Source organism: Plutella xylostella, chromosome 10, assembly GCF_932276165.1.
Source record: "Plutella xylostella chromosome 10, ilPluXylo3.1, whole genome shotgun sequence".
Lineage (NCBI taxonomy): Eukaryota > Metazoa > Arthropoda > Insecta > Lepidoptera > Plutellidae > Plutella > Plutella xylostella.
Window position 1 is genome coordinate 1110351 of NC_063990.1, and position 19308 is coordinate 1129658.

General features: G+C 36.6%; 4 protein-coding genes and 1 long non-coding RNA gene across 5 annotated transcripts; 1 reads left to right on the top strand and 4 right to left on the bottom strand.

Annotated features, from left to right (window-relative positions):
* Window positions 1-50: 50 nt before the first annotated feature.
* On the bottom strand, window positions 51-6922 carry LOC105382955 (DNA oxidative demethylase ALKBH2). Its single transcript, XM_038117544.2, has 4 exons — window positions 6436-6922; window positions 5891-6070; window positions 5561-5724; window positions 51-205 (listed from the first exon to the last, which is right to left on the bottom strand). Exons 1-4 carry the CDS (start codon window positions 6603-6605, stop codon window positions 66-68), a joined length of 654 nt encoding a protein of 217 aa, XP_037973472.2. The 5' UTR covers window positions 6606-6922; the 3' UTR covers window positions 51-65.
* LOC105382925 (tetratricopeptide repeat protein 30A) lies at window positions 2697-5565 on the top strand. Its single transcript, XM_011552911.3, has 2 exons — window positions 2697-2856; window positions 3608-5565. The coding sequence occupies exons 1-2, from the start codon at window positions 2803-2805 to the stop codon at window positions 5540-5542; spliced, it is 1989 nt and encodes a 662-aa protein (XP_011551213.1). The 5' UTR covers window positions 2697-2802; the 3' UTR covers window positions 5543-5565.
* A 235-nt stretch (window positions 6923-7157) lies between the features above and the next one.
* LOC105382927 lies at window positions 7158-11523 on the bottom strand. Its single transcript, XM_011552912.3, has 3 exons — window positions 11201-11523; window positions 7668-8763; window positions 7158-7325 (listed from the first exon to the last, which is right to left on the bottom strand). The coding sequence occupies exons 1-3, from the start codon at window positions 11304-11306 to the stop codon at window positions 7202-7204; spliced, it is 1326 nt and encodes a 441-aa protein (XP_011551214.3). The 5' UTR covers window positions 11307-11523; the 3' UTR covers window positions 7158-7201.
* LOC125489111 lies at window positions 8983-11140 on the bottom strand. Its single transcript, XR_007266746.1, has 2 exons — window positions 10486-11140; window positions 8983-10241 (listed from the first exon to the last, which is right to left on the bottom strand). It is a non-coding gene; the product is annotated as an uncharacterized LOC125489111 (long non-coding RNA).
* Window positions 11524-12087: 564 nt separating the features above from the next.
* Window positions 12088-13125, bottom strand: LOC105382928 (COA8 family protein CG14806, mitochondrial). Its single transcript, XM_011552913.3, has 2 exons — window positions 12709-13125; window positions 12088-12319 (listed from the first exon to the last, which is right to left on the bottom strand). Exons 1-2 carry the CDS (start codon window positions 12991-12993, stop codon window positions 12101-12103), a joined length of 504 nt encoding a protein of 167 aa, XP_011551215.3. The 5' UTR covers window positions 12994-13125; the 3' UTR covers window positions 12088-12100.
* Window positions 13126-19308: the final 6183 nt, after the last annotated feature.

Below are 19308 nucleotides of genomic sequence, written 5' to 3' on the forward strand. Positions count from 1 at the left end.
TAAAATCCATATAAATGGGGAAACATTTGAATGGTAATAAAACATTTATATTTTGTAAATATAATTTATATTGTTTTCATTTTTCTAAATGTGAAATTAATTCGAGCTCCTGTTATTTTTTTTCTTGTTGGTAATGAATGGTACCAGACTTCGTTAGTTGGAGGATTCATCAGCAAAATACTACCATGTTCCAACTCGAGTTTTACTGAAATGAAATAAATATTTATTTAATATAAGTGTCAGAAAGGCAGTAGGATCAACTCGGTAGGGGCCAATCGGGCCAAGGAACATTTTTTTACTCTAAGAACTAGGTATACTGTCTGTGGTTTTAGAACTATGACGCAAGAAGTGGTTATGGTTATTGGTAGGTAACTACAGTCTGTGGCAACTTATAACTTCAAACGAGCTTCAAACACAAATGTATGGAGTTTGGATCGTTTTGTTTATGGTGGAGTCATTCTATCTCACTCACTTCCTCTAACCTTTCATGTCTCATAAAATTACCTACAGTGCCACAAACTTATCTGTTCCGGTGACAGCTCACGTAAATGTGTAATATTTCTTCACTCTATAAGATTTTAAGTTTACCAGTAGTGGTAATTCGCTCTTGTGGTTTCAATAAACCCATCTAATCTATTATATCAATATATAATTCATTAGTATATAATGAGATATGGATCAATTTAGTTCGCTCTCACCGGAACAGATAAGTTTGTCGCACTATACTCTGTATAAAATGTCATCTGTCATTTACCTACTCTGTGCTATATTACCTACTCTGTGGTCTGTGTCACTCACTGCTGTCAGTCGTTTTGTTCAATGTCGGTTATATTTAAATTTTCAATTTGTTATAAGTACAATAATACCATGTTAATGAAAAAGTGGATAGAATCAGTTTCCTTTTAAGTGTATGTGGTGTCTAAAACAATAAAATCACTACCAAAATGTTAACAAGAAAGTGCGAAATATGTGGACTGTAATCGAATTGTAAAGACGGCCAAAGACGTTTTTTTATGGCCAGATTTCCTTTGGACGTATCTCGGTAAGTAAAAAATAAGTAGCTATAAGTAAAGCAACGTATCTTCCTCGATATAAAGGGATATTTCTGTAAGAAAACATAATTTGCTCCGTTTCATTTCAAAATATAGTGTTGGGATTGGGATGAGAGAATTTTAAAACTATCGATATTTTTCTCAGGTGTAAAACATGGGTAATAGCTACGGGCTAGGAAGATTTAGCATATGTTCCCATTGAAAAACTGCACCAGCTAAAATTTACATGTGGAAATCACTTCAATGCTAGAGATTTTAATACGAAGAAGAGTCGGTTGAAAAAAACTGCGGTTCCAAGGCTAAGACTAACTCTAAAGCCACTCTCTGATGAAATAGTAAAAGAATTTCCTTTGAAACTTATGAAAGAAGAGTAGGTATTGTTAGTAGATTTTATAATACACATTATGTACACCCAGGGGCAGAGAAACCTAACCCCTCCCAGAAGCATTGTTAATATGTGAGGGGGACTGTACAATTACAATTGAATTTGTTCCATTGAGTGGCATTTACCTATGTTTTTCTAACTATTTCTTAATTGATTATTTTACAGGACAAGGTGCATCATGTTCTACAGATAATAACATGACCAATATTCCACCAGTACAATGTGCTGTAGAAGTACACACGACACGACAGGACTTTGCTGAAATCAAGGGGATATGTACAAACGTTCCACTCGAGAGAGCCACGTACAGGATCTTCACCCCCTACCAGAATAGAATAGAATAGACATCAACGTACAGGCCAAACGGCTCAAGCTACAATGATGAGACTTGGCAAGTAGGTTCCTTAGGTAGTGTAGGTGAGCACTAAGAAAGAAATTTCCGAAATTCCCACGGGAACGGAAATTAGCGGGATAATATTTTTGTATGAAAAATCTAAACCAAATCTAAGTTAGACGCTTGAAATTTGGCATGCAGGTACCTTAGTAAACTTAAAGCTTAGTTACAATAGGATATTGCTAAATTTCTACAGGAATGGGATTTAGCAGGAAAAAATATTTCCCACGGGAAAATCTTTCAAGGTGAAGCAAAGCTCGCGGGAAATGCTAGTACATATGTATAAATGTATATACATATAATATATTGTTAAATAAAAAACAAAAACATTTGTTTATATCAAATCTTTTACTGATCAAAAACTGTTTTACTTTTTGATTAACTTCTAATTTATAAGGGGATTGATGACATACATACTAAAACAAGTCGTATAGGTACTGCATAGTAGTTAAACAAAAAGAAAAGCATTTAAAAACTGACTAGCTTTAGCCATATACAAAAAGAGAAATCGTTACGGCCAGACTACACAGTTCTAAGAGCACCGATAATTCGTTGTAAATATGTTAATGTACAGTTTTATAACATACATGCTACGAGTTATCGATACCGTTCGAACTATGCAGAATGATCGTAACGATTTCTTGTAGTGTATACCTACGTCAACCATTACAAGAAGCGTCGATTATCGATATGAAATAATACCTAGGTACATCACTATTTTGGTACATCACTATTTTGTGTTTGCAATGTTGGCAGCACTGACTGGTTTAAGTGACACAGGTTGGTAATGATTCATTATCCAAACTTTGTGTTTTCATTCTAAGGAAGTCCGGTCTCTTACTACTATATTACCTACTCTGTGGGTAACTATGGTAACAGTTTATCAAACACATCCAACAGAAATATAAGTGCAATAGAAATAATTAAATAGGTATCTTTAAATAATAATTTAAGGGGAATTAGTCTACATAATGGATTATTCACAAATTAAAGACGGTCAATATACAAAAACTATTTACAGTATGGTAAGTGATATAGTTGCATAATAAATATCGTAACTACCTAGGCTGTAATTAATTACTACCTATTCAGGTCAAATCAATCAGTCCCATCCTCATCATACGATCAAAGGTCTCTAGCTACATTGCCTCCCCGAATCCTTTGAGTGATAATGATAACCAAACTCTTATCGGAAAAAATAAAATTATCATTACAGTATTATAACTACGTGGGTACCTAAATTGCTTTAAGATTTGACTGATATCATTATACGGAACACGGATAATAAATCGTTAGCAAGGCGAGTGACGATAAAAAAAGATTAACGGTTAAATGCGATAACTTTATGTACTGTTAAAGCACCAAGAAGCTTAGATATTTTGTTCACGTAACTAAATACACGGGATCTGGCTAGTAGCAAGAGCAACCTACTTATTTTTCTATAGTCTGAAGGTGTGAGATTTTGTTTTAAATGTACTTAACGGTACCTACAGTACCTAAGTTAGTTTCTTTTATTTATTCTATGCGATTCTATACACGCAGCTAATGTTTATCGCTATGACGCATGTGGAATTAGGATCATTGTGATTATGAACACTTGTAATGTAATGCAACAAAGTTAATATCTTTGTCACTCGCACGCGCCGAAGATTTATGCAAACAAATCGATACCCAACAGTATGAGACTTTGTAAACAAAATAAAACATGATATAAGTACTTAAGATGTATACTTTTACAGTACCTAGTTTATTATTAAATATCCAATTATTTCACAGATAAAAGAAGCGAGATATGAAGACGCAATAAAAGCTCTCAATGATGCAATTAATTTCAATCCAAACCGTGCTGGATTGTCTCTACTGGGCTATTGTTACTTTAGAACGCAATCCTTTGTCGAGGCGGCAAACTGCTATGAACAACTTTCTGCCATGCACCCCGATGTACCTGAATATAAATTTTATTTTGCCCAAGCTCTCTATGAAGCATCTATGTTTGATGAGTCTTATAAAGTAACAGTAAATATATCTGCACCAGAACTGGAAAGAAAAGTCATGAAATTACAATCCGCTATCAAATACGGAGAGGAAGATACTTTAGCAGCAAAAAGCTTGGTAGATTCATATCCCCATGACGATGCTGATAAAGATATCAATTTGGGATGTCTTTTATACAAAGATGGACAGTACGAGGAAGCATTACAAAAATTCTCACGAAGTCTCAATGTGATGGGTTTCAATGCCCACTTGCATTATAATGTAGCTCTATGCTATTTCCAACTCAAAGAATACCCACAAGCTCTTAAGCACGTAACTCTTGTTATTGAACGAGGAATAAGAGATCACCCAGAGTTGGCAATAGGCATGCAGTCTGATTCATCTGAGGTAAAATCTGTTGGAAACACACTAACTCTTCATGAGACTGCATTAACTGAAGTATTTAATCTCAAAGCAGCAATTGAGTTTCAACTGAAAAATGTAGAATCCGCAAGAGAAGCATTAAACGACATGCCACCTAGACATGAACACGAGTTAGATGCTGTAACATTGCATAATTTAGCTCTGACATCAATAGATTTAAAACCAACTGACGGATTTGAAAAGCTGCATTTTCTTTTGCAACAAGATCCATTTCCACCAGAAACATTTGCTAACTTGTTACTTCTCTATTGTAAGTTTGAATACTATGACCTTGCTGCTGATGTTCTAGCAGAGAATGCCCAATTCACTTACAAATATTTGACTCCATATCTGTATGATTTTTTGGATGCGGTTATTACCAGTCAAACATCACCAGAAGAAGCTTTTCAAAAGTATGAAGATATAGCATCTAAACATGCAGAACAATTAAGAAAACTCACAAAAGTGGTTCAAGAAAGTAGATCACAAGGCGACAATGACCAGGTGAAAAAAGCTGTGGTGGAATATGAGGAAGCGCTAGAACGGTACATACCAGTTGTTATGGCGCAAGCAAAAATATACTGGGATATGGAAAATTACAGCCAAGTTGAGAAGATATTCAGAAAATCTGTAGAATTTTGTAATGAATCCGACGTGTGGCGATTGAATGTGGCTCATGTTTTATTCATGCAAGAAAACAAATATAAAGAAGCCGCTAGTTTTTACGAACCAATCGTTAAAAAACAATACGACAATATACTAGACGTAAGTGCCGTGGTGCTGGCCAATTTATGTGTATCTTATATAATGACTTCACAAAACGAAGAGGCTGAAGACATAATGCGCAAGATTGAAAAAGAGGAAGAACAACAAATTTTTGAAGATCCCCAAAAAAAGTTCTACCACTTATGCATAGTCAATCTAGTCATTGGAACATTGTACTGTGCAAAAGGCAATTATGAGTTTGGTATATCACGTGTGATAAAGTCGTTGGAGCCATTCAATAAGCGTTTGGGAACTGATACATGGTTTTATGCTAAAAGATGCTTCATATCCTTTTTGGAAAACTTATCCAAACATTTAATTGTTGTTAAAGATACTACTATCAAAGATTGCTTGCAGTTTTTAGAAGGATGTGAGACACACGGTCGCCGTATAAACACTGTCATAGATAATCCGTTTCAAGAGGAAGATGCAAACACAAAAGCAAAACAAACAGTAACTTACGAGGCGCGATTGTTACGTTATATGTTTTATAAGCTTAGAAATATCGATGGCTCTGTTACTATCAATAAGTATGAAGATTTAAAATAAAATATACCCAATACTAACCAGTTGGAATTTGTTTCTTTTCGTTTCCAGTTTTACGGGCATCTTTATGTTTAAGAATAAATGTTCGCACCTCTCCAAATGAGATAGATGCAATAGGATATGTAGCATCCAATTCAGGTTCATTGTCTTGGTGTTCCCCCATGTGGTCGTGGCCATTTCTATACCTGTTAAAATGTATTTAAGATAATGAAAAACCAACACTCATTATACAAAAAGTAGCAAGTACTTATTAAAGTTATCACTAAATGACCACGACGTAAACAATAAAAAAAACTGTTTACAATTTGACAAAATTGTGATCACTCTTATTTAATTTATATCTTAACTTACTTGTTAACCAATACAAAATCATAATTTATTCCTTTAATTTTGAATAAAAAATCTTTCAGTGCCAATACAGGCACTGGCCATGGTAACGCCGGTATAGTAGTCCCTGAGTATTTATATGTTATACCCGGATTTCCATACGCCACTTGCTGTCGAGGTAAAGGATACACTTTACCGAATACCCTGAAACAAGCCGCAAATCATAATGTTACGAAAAATCCCTTAAATTCAAGAGAAAGAAATGGAAGACTTGTAAAATTAATATGAATTACTTCTACTTACTAGTCTTAGGTGGAATTTCACCAAACGCTAAACGTATTTAGTAGCCTGTCATACGTCTGTCAGTACAAAAATGTATTTAAAATTTGATTTAAATACGTTTAGCGTTTGGTAAAAGTGACCCTTCGGGTGTCTTGCATAACTAAGTTAAACAATATTAAATCTATGACCTCTTGCTCTGACATTACCTATAGTGTCAGAGCAAGAGACAAAGTATTTAATTTTGATGAGTAATAAATTGAGAGTAATTATTGCAGAATTCTACTTACTTCACTTTTGCCAAATCACCTGTGAAGTATTGTAAACAATTTTCAAACTCTACGAAGAGTTCATCAGCTACATCTCTTGGTATTGCTATAGCGTATTCCAAGTTTAAACCGTCATTCTTGATTGATTTCCATTTAACAGTCTCGGTGTTTAATTTTTTTAATGAATCCATAATACCTATTAGGTAGGTTGTAGGCAGGTGTTATTTAATAGAATCGTGATAGAAACTTTAAATCTTTATCCTGGCAGCCTCGATAGACTGATAGACGATTGTACCAGGACATTAGAGAATAAACGGATTTCACGATTTTTATTAAACAGTAGGTACGCACTGATTTGTAGGTATTTCTATCTATTTCAAACTTTAACTGGAAGCTTGTGAGCTTCTCTTATTTATTTAAAAATAAGTATTAAGTACGTTTAAGTTTTACTGGCTGAAAACTCGAAATCAAAAACCAAAACAAAGGCCTATGTTGCCAGCTTCACAATATTTTTCCCCTGCTTTTTAGTTTAGTAAAAAATAAAGTTATGTTATAAGTAGGTACACTCTCAAAAAAAACTACAAATTCTACAAAACGTAAATGGAAACCATGGAAGTTACTTCCATGATGGAAACATAATATTTTGTTCTTTCTCGAGAGTCAAAATAAAAGTAGGTGAAACAACTTAATATTACAAGTACTTTATTGACAACTAGGGACCGAATGTTCAAAAAAATGCCTCAAAATAATAAACGCCGATGTTGTGTTATCATTTGGTAAACCTATTTTAACAACGTTTAGGAGAATTTAACGAATTCATATTATTTTCCAGAAAGTTTTTAAATGCTTCTGATCCCGTTAAAAAGTTTTGATTTTGGCATCTTATTCTTTGAGTCACAACAGCTTCCAATCTGCAAATAATGTTTTCTTACTTAATTTTTGTCGTTAATTATCTGTGGTAGGCTTGAGAGTAGAAAAAATCTTTTTCTCTACTTCCATGGTGGTAGGTAAGTATTTTATTGTAGATAACGACTAATCCTTAGATAGACCTAACCTCTTAGATGTTGGTCATATTCGGACGGACACATGTGATCGCTTCAAACTACCTATCTAGGTACTGGATTTCGGATTCCATTCCAAATTACTACTTACCTCCAAGAGAGAGGCGGTGTAAGATTTTAGACAGTTGTAAAATCAAACTCATAAAACTGATTATACCTAAGTACCTAATAATAGGTCCTTCAAATGCTTACCTTTGATAATCCAATTGACACTCTTTATCACACTGTACAGAGTATTCCCTTATTCGTCTTATTCTTCTGGTGTCCCCACTATTATCGTGTTTGGAATCATAGCCGTATTCAAAAATTTTCTCCAAGAGTCCATCTTTATTTTTAGTTGTCCATATGCATTCTGCAGCTGTTTCTTTTAGTGGTAAGTAACTTGAAGTCTGAGATGTCTGCTGATGTATCTTTGAAATGTGCGTTACTTGCGAGTCGTCCTTAATATAAATTCCTTTGGAATTGTGCCCACTTAAATTTTCTAAATTATTAGTTTTTTCACTATTTTCGCCCCTTTTCAATGAGCTGTCTTGTGACGGCCTGAACATATTGGAACAAAGTGTAATAAGTTCGTAGTTTTTGGACTCATTTATTTTATGAATTAACTTAGCAATTAACCTTTTACAGTCATCTTTTTCCCTAGAAACTTGTCTAAGCCGAGCTTTCAGAACATTTTTTTCATACTGAGCTGTTATATGTAAATTTTTGATATGGGCACATTTATTTTGACTTTCTTTTAATAAGCTTTTGTTGTCTTCAATACATTTTATAAGCTTATTTTTTGATGTGATCTCCATCTGTAACTGATGTCTCATACTATTACATTCCTGTATGGCAGCAAGGAGAAGGTGACCCATGTTATTCTTCTGTTCCCCGACTTCCTTTAACTTCTCTAGTAGCAACAAATTTATTTTTGGATCTTTTTTGTCCGCATATTTTTTCATTTTTAGTGCTAGGTCTAAAATTACTCCCCATGTTAACTTCAGGCTTTTGTTCATAGCAACTCGGAATTTTGAAGTTAGTTTTCTTAAAGTGTCGAGTGCGGCAACACCATACATTTTGGCGGTTTTGTTCAAATCGAGGTAGTAACATTTCTCCATTATTTTAAACCTTGTACGTAAAATTATTTCCTTTCTGTTCATTAGAGTGAATGCCACAAATATAAAAATAGCAAAATGATAGAGACCCGTGTTTGCCTGGTGGTACTTGGGATTGTTATTCTTATGTTTTATTAACCCCATATTACGATTCGAAGCACTTCTGTTTCTGTATATTTCGTCTATTATTTCTGCGGAATAAAATATTATGGAGAATTTAAATCTGCAACTATGTAATGATCGTACGAAGTACTATGAGCATGGTTTACATCAGCACGCGTAGCACAGTATGGCGGTGACAAGATATAAATGACAGCTAGTTGCAACAAATTGTGTGATACCAGTTGTCCTCACAAACGCTAACATGGCCAACACGAAATAATCACTACAAGATGTGAGTTACAATTTTGACAGCGAGATTGGAAGATTTGTCTTATTTCCTAACATGGGTGTACCAATTTATCCACACATGTCTCAGTTTGACATTTGTTTAGGTAGCATTATATCACTCAAGTTCGAAGGTGGTGATAACATGTGACACAAATAATTATTTGTTTAGTTTTTGTTAATTTCATCCTTGCTCTACAAGAAGAGATGCAGAAAAGGAAAATTACTATAATACTTATAGGGAGGATGATCCGGGACTCTAATAACCCGTTTAAAATGCTTTAAAAACAACATTTGTCAAAACACACATCCTCTTTTTTATTTGACTAAAATTATACATTAAGTATATTACTTATATGTAGCGGTGTTAGCTCAGACGGTTAAGCGCCCGCCCCTCACGGAAGAGATGTGGATTCAAATCCTGTCGCTGACATGGGCTAATAAGTTAGATAGATACACATTAATTTGTTCCACTTAAACATTTGTACAGTTAAATTAAGAGGCAATGAGTGTAGAGGTAGAGGTATGTGTGTGTTGAAGCAGACCAAAAGGGAAGCAACTCAGCGCATATGTTTGCCCTTATGAACAAACCACTTATTTTCAGTTGTCTCCCATATACTTTAAGTTTGCCTATTCACGTCAAAGTATGTAGGTAATGAAGTGGCTAATTGGATAGTTTGAATGCTAAATGTGGAGTTCACGAAATGTAAATCATATAAACTGTACATTGAATACATCCGGCACACCGAGCAGTCAGGGACTGATTCTAATCCGCACACCGGGTAGTCAGCGACTAATCCTTTCACCACAGTGACAAACCCTAGTCAGTCAGTCTTTATTATTTATCAACAACACACTAACTATAAAAAAAATAAGTGGGTATGCTAGCATGTACAACTAAATTAAACGAATATAAAAATATAATAGTTTCTTTAGGTAAGTATAACATTTATTAAACTTTTAATTAATAAATTATAAAAAGTATACTATTTCACACACCATAAAAGCATATTAGGTATTCTTAGTTATCAACTATCACAATAATCAGTCTGAACTTGGCTTATATCAGTCATCAAATGGGTCTCATAGTATGTATGCCAAGTTCTTCAACTTTTTCACTTCGGTGCCGCTCCGGTTCATTGTATCACCACAAGGTTGCTGATGTCATCTGACCATCTTCAGGTGGTTTCTGCCAACAAGAGCTCTCCAACCGTGTCTAGGCCATTAATTTCTGACCGGTTTTGACCATCTTCCGTCTTGCCTACAAGCCAATTTCAATGTTCTGTAACAAACAAAAATGTTTCATTAGATTTTAGTTATACTTATGAACTAAGATTATGACTCCTATTGTCATCTTCATCATCATCATAACCCATGACGTCCCCACTGCTGGCGTACGGGTTTCCTTCCAATGAAGGAAGGGTTTAGGCCTAGCCGACCAAGTAGTGCCATTTAAAAAAGTTTTTTGAGTTGTTTTGTGTGCATATGCCCAATTATAATAACATGTCACGGGTACTGGCACTTACCTACTGTTATTTCCTTCCATTGATTATATAAATATTATTCAGTCAGGCCGTGGGACAAGCATCGAAGATGATATTCTGCTGCGCCCGTCATGATCCTGCCCGGGCTTTTTTCTCAAGGCCTTCTAGCTCCTGTGTCCGGGTAGACAGTGGGTGGGTCATCAGTCAGGTGGCATGCTGTTTTTGTTCTTCGTCTCAGGGATCCGATGCATCGACGGCTGCCGATAGCAGGAGCTCCCAAGGAATCTGAGCGTGCTTGGTCGGGAGCAAGCTTGGTCGTATATCATTTGATGAGACGATGTCCAAGAAACTCAATAAAGTAGTTTAATGAGCCAATATGAATCCATGGGGTAGCGCAAAGCAAAGTAATTTTACCAAAATATTACACTCGAAACTTTCAAAAGCACCAAACAGTCAAAATTTTCTTCAAGTTTGACGTTTGGTGACATTTTAATTGTCAAAAAACCATAGACAATACAAACAACAACCACAAATGAGAGATTTTCGGAAAAATATAACATTTGAAAAACCTATTTGCACAGAGCAGAAAAGTTACAGTGTCACTGGGACTCACACACAATCACACAAATAAAACGAGTCCCATGTACACCCTATGCTAACATTTAAGACTGATATCAAAAAGTGACTTAATTTAAACAGTCACTTGACATGTTGTCTTATTATGGCCATACTAGCCGTGCAGTCTTAGCTAAAATACCTTGTTCAACAATATCTTTACTTCTCTTATGTATTAATTCAACGAAACAGATCCCAATCCACATCAATAGTGAAAGACATAAAAGCCACTTGAATGCTATGTACATTGTAGTACAAGATTAATATTTTTAACTAGTACAACTCAATAAAAACCTCAAATTTTAATGTAGTTTCAAAAAATAATAATAATATGACATATCAATATCAACAATTAATGGCGTTTAATGTACTCTGTGATCAATGGCCAAAACTCAAAATCCATGCAAAATCCTTATTATGTCAAATACTACCTACTTGCGGTCTGAGTGCATAAGCAGACTATAATATAACCAATGAGCGGACCTGAGGAGCACTATAATGTGTATTTGACACACTATAATGTGGTCCGCTATGGGTCCAATAAAAATAAAAATAAAAAGTTGAATTAGTCATCAATAAATTTACTGTCAAATGTTTCATGATTTTCATGAAAATGCATGGAAGTATAAGTGCTAGTTAGTACCTACCTTGTTAGTACCACTGAGCAAAAAAAAACACTATGTTAAGTACTTAATACTTCCATGTGATGATAGTATCCAATATTAGTCTATGGAAAGTATTTCCAAGTTTTCCCTTCTTTGAGGTGTGGGAGTAGGTATATATATTACTATACCATGAGGTGTGCTTGGAGTGCTACTTTGTATGTCAGAAAATGTAACTTGATTTTAGTAACATTCCAGGCTATCTCCATAATTACTCATAAACAACGTAAATCAAGTAAAATAATAAATAAACAAAAACATTATATTTTAATACTGACAATTATTAAACATCCCATAGTGTCTACTTACTGTATAAGTAATTATATAATTTTAAACACAATACTTTCTAAGATCTGATTACTTACTAACATTATAAACATTTAAAATGGTACTAATTTTAATTTATATAAAACATTTGCAAACTTTATTTTGATGGCTAAACCTAGCAGTGTAAAATTCTTTCGGTACCATTCAACATTGTAGTTAGTATGAGCCTTATAGTTTTTGTCTAGGAATTCTTTGTAGAAGACACTCATTTCATCGGCTGTCAAGTTCTGTTGTCCTTCTGGGAGGTTCTTTTTCAGGTAAGCTTCTCTCTCCTGTAATGAAATAGGACAATAGTAGTAGTAAATTTACAGGCTCTGTCTAGCTAGGCGTTGGATGTCCGTGTGTGAGATTTCCCCACATATTTTAACAGTATTACTTTACTAATGATAATAACTGACAAAATAATGTTTTGTTGTTGACTATTGGTATCAATGGTATTAAAATAATGTCTACAATAAATCTAGGTCTACTTAATAATTCCGCCATGAAAATATTAATAAAAGCATGAAATTTTTTGGTAAGTACCTATTTTGGTTTTACACTGTAAAGACTGCTGGGGTAAACTGCACTATCTTTTCTTACATAACATAACATGTCCAGTTACCAAAAGAGCTTGTATTTTTACCTATAAAATAACAGAGTATACTACAAATCATTTTACCTGGAAGAATCTGGTGTTGTGTTGAGTCCAAAATGTTTGGTTCCACTCCTGCACTTCACTTCTCAGCAATCTGTATCTTTTCTCAAGGTCACTCTCTTTTGGAGGCTGTTTAAATATGATACGACGTAAATTTGATACAGGATCCACGGGACCTATCATGTCTGTAGATATTTTCTTAGGATTCGGAATTTGCATAGTTTTAGAAGAGGCCTCTGTACTTGCAAAAACCTTAATTATATTTATGATAGAAATATTGTTGGAAGAAAAAGCACGTACAGTTAACATGGTTTGTGGTTTTACGAGCTTCCAATACAAGAAACAATTAAATTTTATTTATTTTGAGAAATTTACTAATTAACAACATAACCTCTGAATCCTCCGATTCTGTTTTGATAATTTGACATTCACTTGACACTGACAATGACAGGTTCACAGGTTGACAAGCCAACGCTGTCGGGTCTTGCTCGGGTCCGCCAGTGATATGTCATAGTCATACAGTATCATCATCATCATCATCATCATCATGATACAGTAAGAGTGAAAAACATGCATGTATGATACAATACAAATGTTTACTTATTGGATTTCTTTTGCTTGGTTTTATCGTTTTGTTTTGAAATTTTCAAATATGGATCAAAATCTCAGTTCTAGTAATCTAAAAAGTTTTTTTACAAGTATGAGATATTATGTAGTCTGAGCCTATCTGAAACCTAGTTAAACATTGTGAGATATGGCGTTTCGACTTTCTCCGTGTTCGGCATCATAAGGGTCACAGTGACAGCTAAATAAAGTCCATTTTTCTCTCCACCTTTAATTTGCAAGGTGCGGGTGCCTATATAAATAGAGTGAGTCGCCCGAGCGCCTCAGTTGGTTTTTGATTTTTGAAGTGAACACTTCGGCAAAATGGCTCAATGTAGCCACGGTTCTCGTCGGCTTCGCTCCGACGGGGAAAAATATAATATTGAATTTGCGGAGTCCTCGCTGCCGGGAGCTGTAGCGTGATGCGGACCAGGCGGCGCGGGGCCTGCCGGCTGCTGCGCACGCAGCCATTGCTGAGGATTTCGCAACGAAGGTTTGAGTTGATAAGCCGTGAGTAAAATGCTATTATTTACTGCTTTTAAAAGCTCAGCCACTGGTCATAATGCTCCGGCGCTTGGGGTTTTTATCCCACGCAGTAGGGTCCGATTCAATAGTCGTGGTGATGATTGATCACATATTCCGGTCCTACTAGTGGCGCTTGAGCTAGATACTTACATTAATGACCGCTTTAAGTAAAGCATATGTTAATTTTATACAGGAAAAAAAATAAAAAAAAAAATATATATATATATATTTTTCTACCCTCAATTTCTAATATTTTTAGAAAACAGTTGATAAAAACTTTGCTATTACAATAATGCACTTGATTTTAGCTTATGTAAGGCTTTACAAACAGGAGCTTTCCAGTACCGTCATAGGATTTTTTACAAGAAGCACGTGGCTCCGAGTTTCAGTATGTTGGGACATTGTTCACATTGTGGCATGTGCGGCGAGTAATGTGATCCGCCGGTACCTACCCGCTGAGGGTAGGCAGGCCGATTCGGTGAAATTGAAGTTTCGTGTAACCTGCACCCGGCCCTGTGCTCCTGCGCTGGCCGCCGTCTCGTGGCACCTGCATCGCAGCATACACCCGGCCCTGTGCTCCAGCGCTGGCCGCCGTCTCGTGCCACCTGCATCGCAGCGTACACCCGGTCCCGGCCCTGGCCACCGGTTTGTGGTACCTGCATCGCAGCATACACCCGGTCCTGGCCCTGGCCACCGGTTTGTGCTACCTGCATCGCTGCATAGATCCAGCCATGTACTCCTGCCCTGGCGGCTGTGTTGTCCCACCTGCATCGCTGCGCACAACTGGCACTCCTGTTCTGGTTGCCAGATCCAAACGCCCCCTGTCTGGGAAGAGATTTTATGCTCAGCGGAACCGCCTGCACTATTGCTAGCACGGTCATCATCATCATCAGCCATCATTATGAGTGACTTATTTAGAAGGTATCGAGGAACGTGCGCTATTCATCAGTGATTTTGGCATATGCAAACGAACGTTTACTGCCAAGGTTGGTCATGTTAGCCATACAAGGGCACACCAACGAAGCCTGAGTAACCACCTGCAGTCGCCGTAGCCGCATCGGCATGGATGACAACAAATCGGGTAACGTGCACCGCTTCTAAAAGTGTTATAGCACTTCAATTTGATGCCTCCGCTGAGGTAGGGTATTCTATTAAAGCAGCTTTCTTCTGAACTGCCCAAAGTGACCTGTAGACTGCTCCTGGGGATAGTTGTGCAATAATTTTTTTATTTCGATGTCTCTGCTGAAGAAACTGTCTAATGCAGCTTTTGTTCTAAACTGCCTTAAGATCATTGGACTGCTCATGGGAATGGTGACGCACGGTAAGTACAGGAGCGTTACTCTATACTGATGAGAGACGAACGAACGAGAGCTGTCGTGCAATCGGCACGTTTAATACATACAAACAGATAGAGCGGCTCGCGCCGCAGTGCACTGAAAGTTCGTTTTTCGTCATATAAAGTGACCCCCCAGACACTATCTTAAGTGTCATGACACATCGGCAGATTCCAGCTTTGAGTCTTTTCTTTTCTCGGCTATGAGCAAAGTGAATCCCACCGGCGAGTGTTCAACCTAAAAGCACTGAGCTAATTCCTGATTTCGTGAAAGTCGCTGTTGCTATACCATACCGCTTCACAAGTTACCGAATTTATTATGATCCTACTGTCTGGTGATCATGATCGGAGTGTCATCGCGGTTTCTGAGTGGCACCATATTAGCTGTCTTCCTTATGTCCCAGTGGATTGTGAGTGTGTATCCGAGCTCTTTGTTGAAAAATGCGTGAACCTCCTACGCAGCAGTTGTCTACTAGTTGTGTATCGAATAAATCGAGTAACGGTGCTCTTGCACGAGACGACTACCTTTTGGTAAAATTATAACTTCCACTATTCTGGGAACATGCATATACCTACTGTGTACTGTGTAACACATCACGTGTAGCCGCAGCCCTACTCAATGTACGGGGCTAGATAATAAACAATGGCAGTCGTCATTAAATTTCTATGAATTTCGAAGATCATTATTTGGAGCACAATCCAAAGTGTGAAAGTACCTATTCATGCCTAAACGGCTTCTCTAATGAAAATGTATTTTTAATTCGATTCTGGCGCAAACGTTTCATAACTATTTTGCAACACTGTATCTGCTGAAACTACTTAGACTGACTGGTTAAGATGCAGACGTGCCGTTTTAACAATTCCATTTTGAGTAATCCTCAACTGTTTTATGGATCTTTCAGTTAGTTACGTAACTAGTTACCAAGTAAAAAATTACATGTGTCATGCTCGTACTCGCATCTCATTTAGGAGCTCTCTGGCCTCTAGCTGAAGGCTAGAACTGGTATATATATCTACTAAGCTAGTACAGAGTTATAACCGGGCAGCGGTGACGTGGTAGCTGCTTGATTTATTAGAGTTTGCTGAAAACTTTCTAAATAAGTAATAATTATTAGTCATAATATTAACTCTTCGCAGTTCTTTCAGAATGCAATACCAGGTCGCTGAAGTAGGTAACCTTCCTTAGCTGGACAACAACAAGCCTTTTTGTTTTAAAGAATGTCACAGTTATTCGCCGTTCCACTGTCATATCGATGTCCAAGGACTTTTTCTTGGGTATAGCTAACTACCTAGGTTTACCTATAGATAGCCGCAAGCTATCTGCTGTTGGCGAACTGTCAGTTCTGATTGATAAGTCAGGCTCGAGGTGGCTCGTCCAACTGTCCATGTTCCCGCCACCATGATTGTTGCTTCCACAGATTAGAGAGTCTATGTTGGCTGTCGTTGCATCAGGTCTGATCAGGTACAACTAACATCTTTACGTACCATCTTTATTTAATCGAGCTATTTTATTTTGTTTTATCTAGGTTGACTTAATGGTTTCAAAATCGAACCTACAACAATGTAAGTAGGTACCTACCTACGTACCTTTGAAGTTGCAACAAGGCGAAGCCTTAAGGTTTTGGCCGAGACCTGCCCTTAGTGTTGACGAACATACCTAAAGGTGACCTTGTTAATGTTTTTCATATGAAGTACTGAACATTTTACTTATCCTGGTGGCATGACTGATCATTTAGCCGGGTTTCATTTATCAACTATTATTATTGTTATTGTTGTGTTAATCAATCTTTATTAATTGATGTCATCTACCAAGGAATGCTGCCAGAGCTCATAATATTCACACATGATGATACAGAATGATAGCAGCCCACAAAATCAGTGCAAAGGCTTATAAAATAACTTTCCTTCCTAGTAGGACTGCACAGAAACTCGTTAACCGCCGAGTTAGTTAGAATACAAAATTAGACTGTGTGTTACTTGTCAATCTAGAATATGAATATAGTGACCTGCATCATGTTTTGAAAAACTAAATACTTAGTTATCCGCCAGTGTCACAGCCTTCATCTAATCTTTTCCAGTAGCTGATGAGGCTGAGATATTTAGTAAAATTATCTTCCCTTCAAGCACCACTCCTCGTTCCAAGGACTAGATGCCGCGCCAGGTGTTGCAGGCCGTGTCGTCGTACAGGGCTGACTGAGCAGGTCCTCGAGGCTCCAGGGTCGGCTGCTGCATTTCTGAGGTCAGTCCAGAATTACATACCCTAGTCGGCATGTGCTGGCCTGAGCCCCAGCGGCCTGGATCGATATTCTACATTTTACAGCTTTTAAATATTGTTGCAAAGAATTTCACTGGTTCCATCCATTGGCTAGTGTATGTTAAAAATATTGCCTTTACAATAACAAGATTTTGATCAATAATTACTTATAAGTATTGCTTTCGAAGAGGCACTGTGTGTATCCATATGTATAAATACCTACCTATATGTATAGGTACATAACTTTCTGACAAGTGAGGAATAATAAGGAAGTACTTAAGTCTTATGTATACTTATACCTTTCTTTTTAGTATATCTATTACCTAGAAATCTATGCATTATAAATTTATAGATTCAGATATTTATCTACTGATATACTCATCAGTAGCTTATGGGTCACAGTTGGTTTTCTCTCCACCATGCGATAATAAACACATCTCACAATGTTTAACTAGGTTTCAGATAGGCTCAGACTACATAATAGACGCATTTTTCCTGAAATAAAAATGACATATTATGTATCTAGCCTATCTGAAACCTAGTCATTTCTGCATGGTGATATTACAACTGAGGCGCGCGGGCGACTCACTCTATTTATATAGGCACCCGCACCTTGCAAATTAAAGGTGGAGAGAAAAATGGACTTTATTTAGCTGTCACTGTGACCCTTATGATGCCGAACACGGAGAAAGTCGAAACGCCATATCTCACAATGTTTAACTAGGTTTCAGATAGGCTAGATACATAATATGTCATTTTTATTTCAGGAAAAATGCGTCTATTTTGGTTCGATTAAAACTGCCAACCGATTGATTGTGTAAAAATCAAGAAAATATTCTAACTTGGGCTCAACACTAGCCCTATCGACTAAACACAGACTATCCTCAGTCAACCAATCAAATCAATGCCAAGTGCCAATGTCAAGAAGTCATAAGAAGTGTCATTTTTATTTTACAAGAAATATTATGTAAAGGTATTCAAAACGAATTGCTGAAGTGTGCTAAAACTTACCAAAACACAGTAAAATTGTGGTTGTGATTTGGACCGAACCGGTGATTCTACAAGCGCTCCTTTAGCTCTCAAAATGTCTCCGTCTCCGACATCTCACAACGACAGTGACCCTTATTCCCAAAAGTTGGATCTCTGCCTCACTGATGGTATCGTCAAAGCCGGTATGTGTAACCTAACAGTAGAGTTGCCTAACCATAATCTACTATCCACCTTGTTTTTCTTTATATCATCATAATACTCGCACATAGGTAGTAGTGCACACAATAAATAATAACCTCAAATAAGGTGACTGCATTTTACTGAAAAACAAATACATTGTAGTTCTTCACCTTCATGTCAGATAAAGTCACAAAATTACTTACCTACTTTTCTATACAAATTATCAGCATATAACATGTTCTAAATACTACATATTTTTTGTAATTTTCAGGAAGTGGTGCATTGTTAGGAGCATTATCATCAGTCCTGTTCCTGGGCAGGAGGAGATGGCCCGTCATAGCTGGCCTTGGCATTGGCATAGGAGTGGCCTATGCTAATTGTGAATATTCTCTAAATGATAACAAAGCCGCTAAGCAGAAATCATAGAAATTGTACAGTTCAATTTTGGTCTACAATAATTATCAGGTAAATTTGGAAAGTTTGTAATGATTAAAGCAGGTGTATGTTTTATTATAAATATTGGGTTTGTGTTCCATCTAAAGGGTGCTTTTTTGCCAGAGTTATGCTATGATATGGTGCTAAGGATGCATTCCATATCCACCAATCATATTCCTTGGTTCACAAAACTAGCACTGGTGAAAACAGATTTCTTTCACATCATTGCAGAGGTGGCACATCTCTAGAGGAATAAGGCAGCCAAAAGCTTAGATTCATATTCACGGTATTATTAACCTAACCA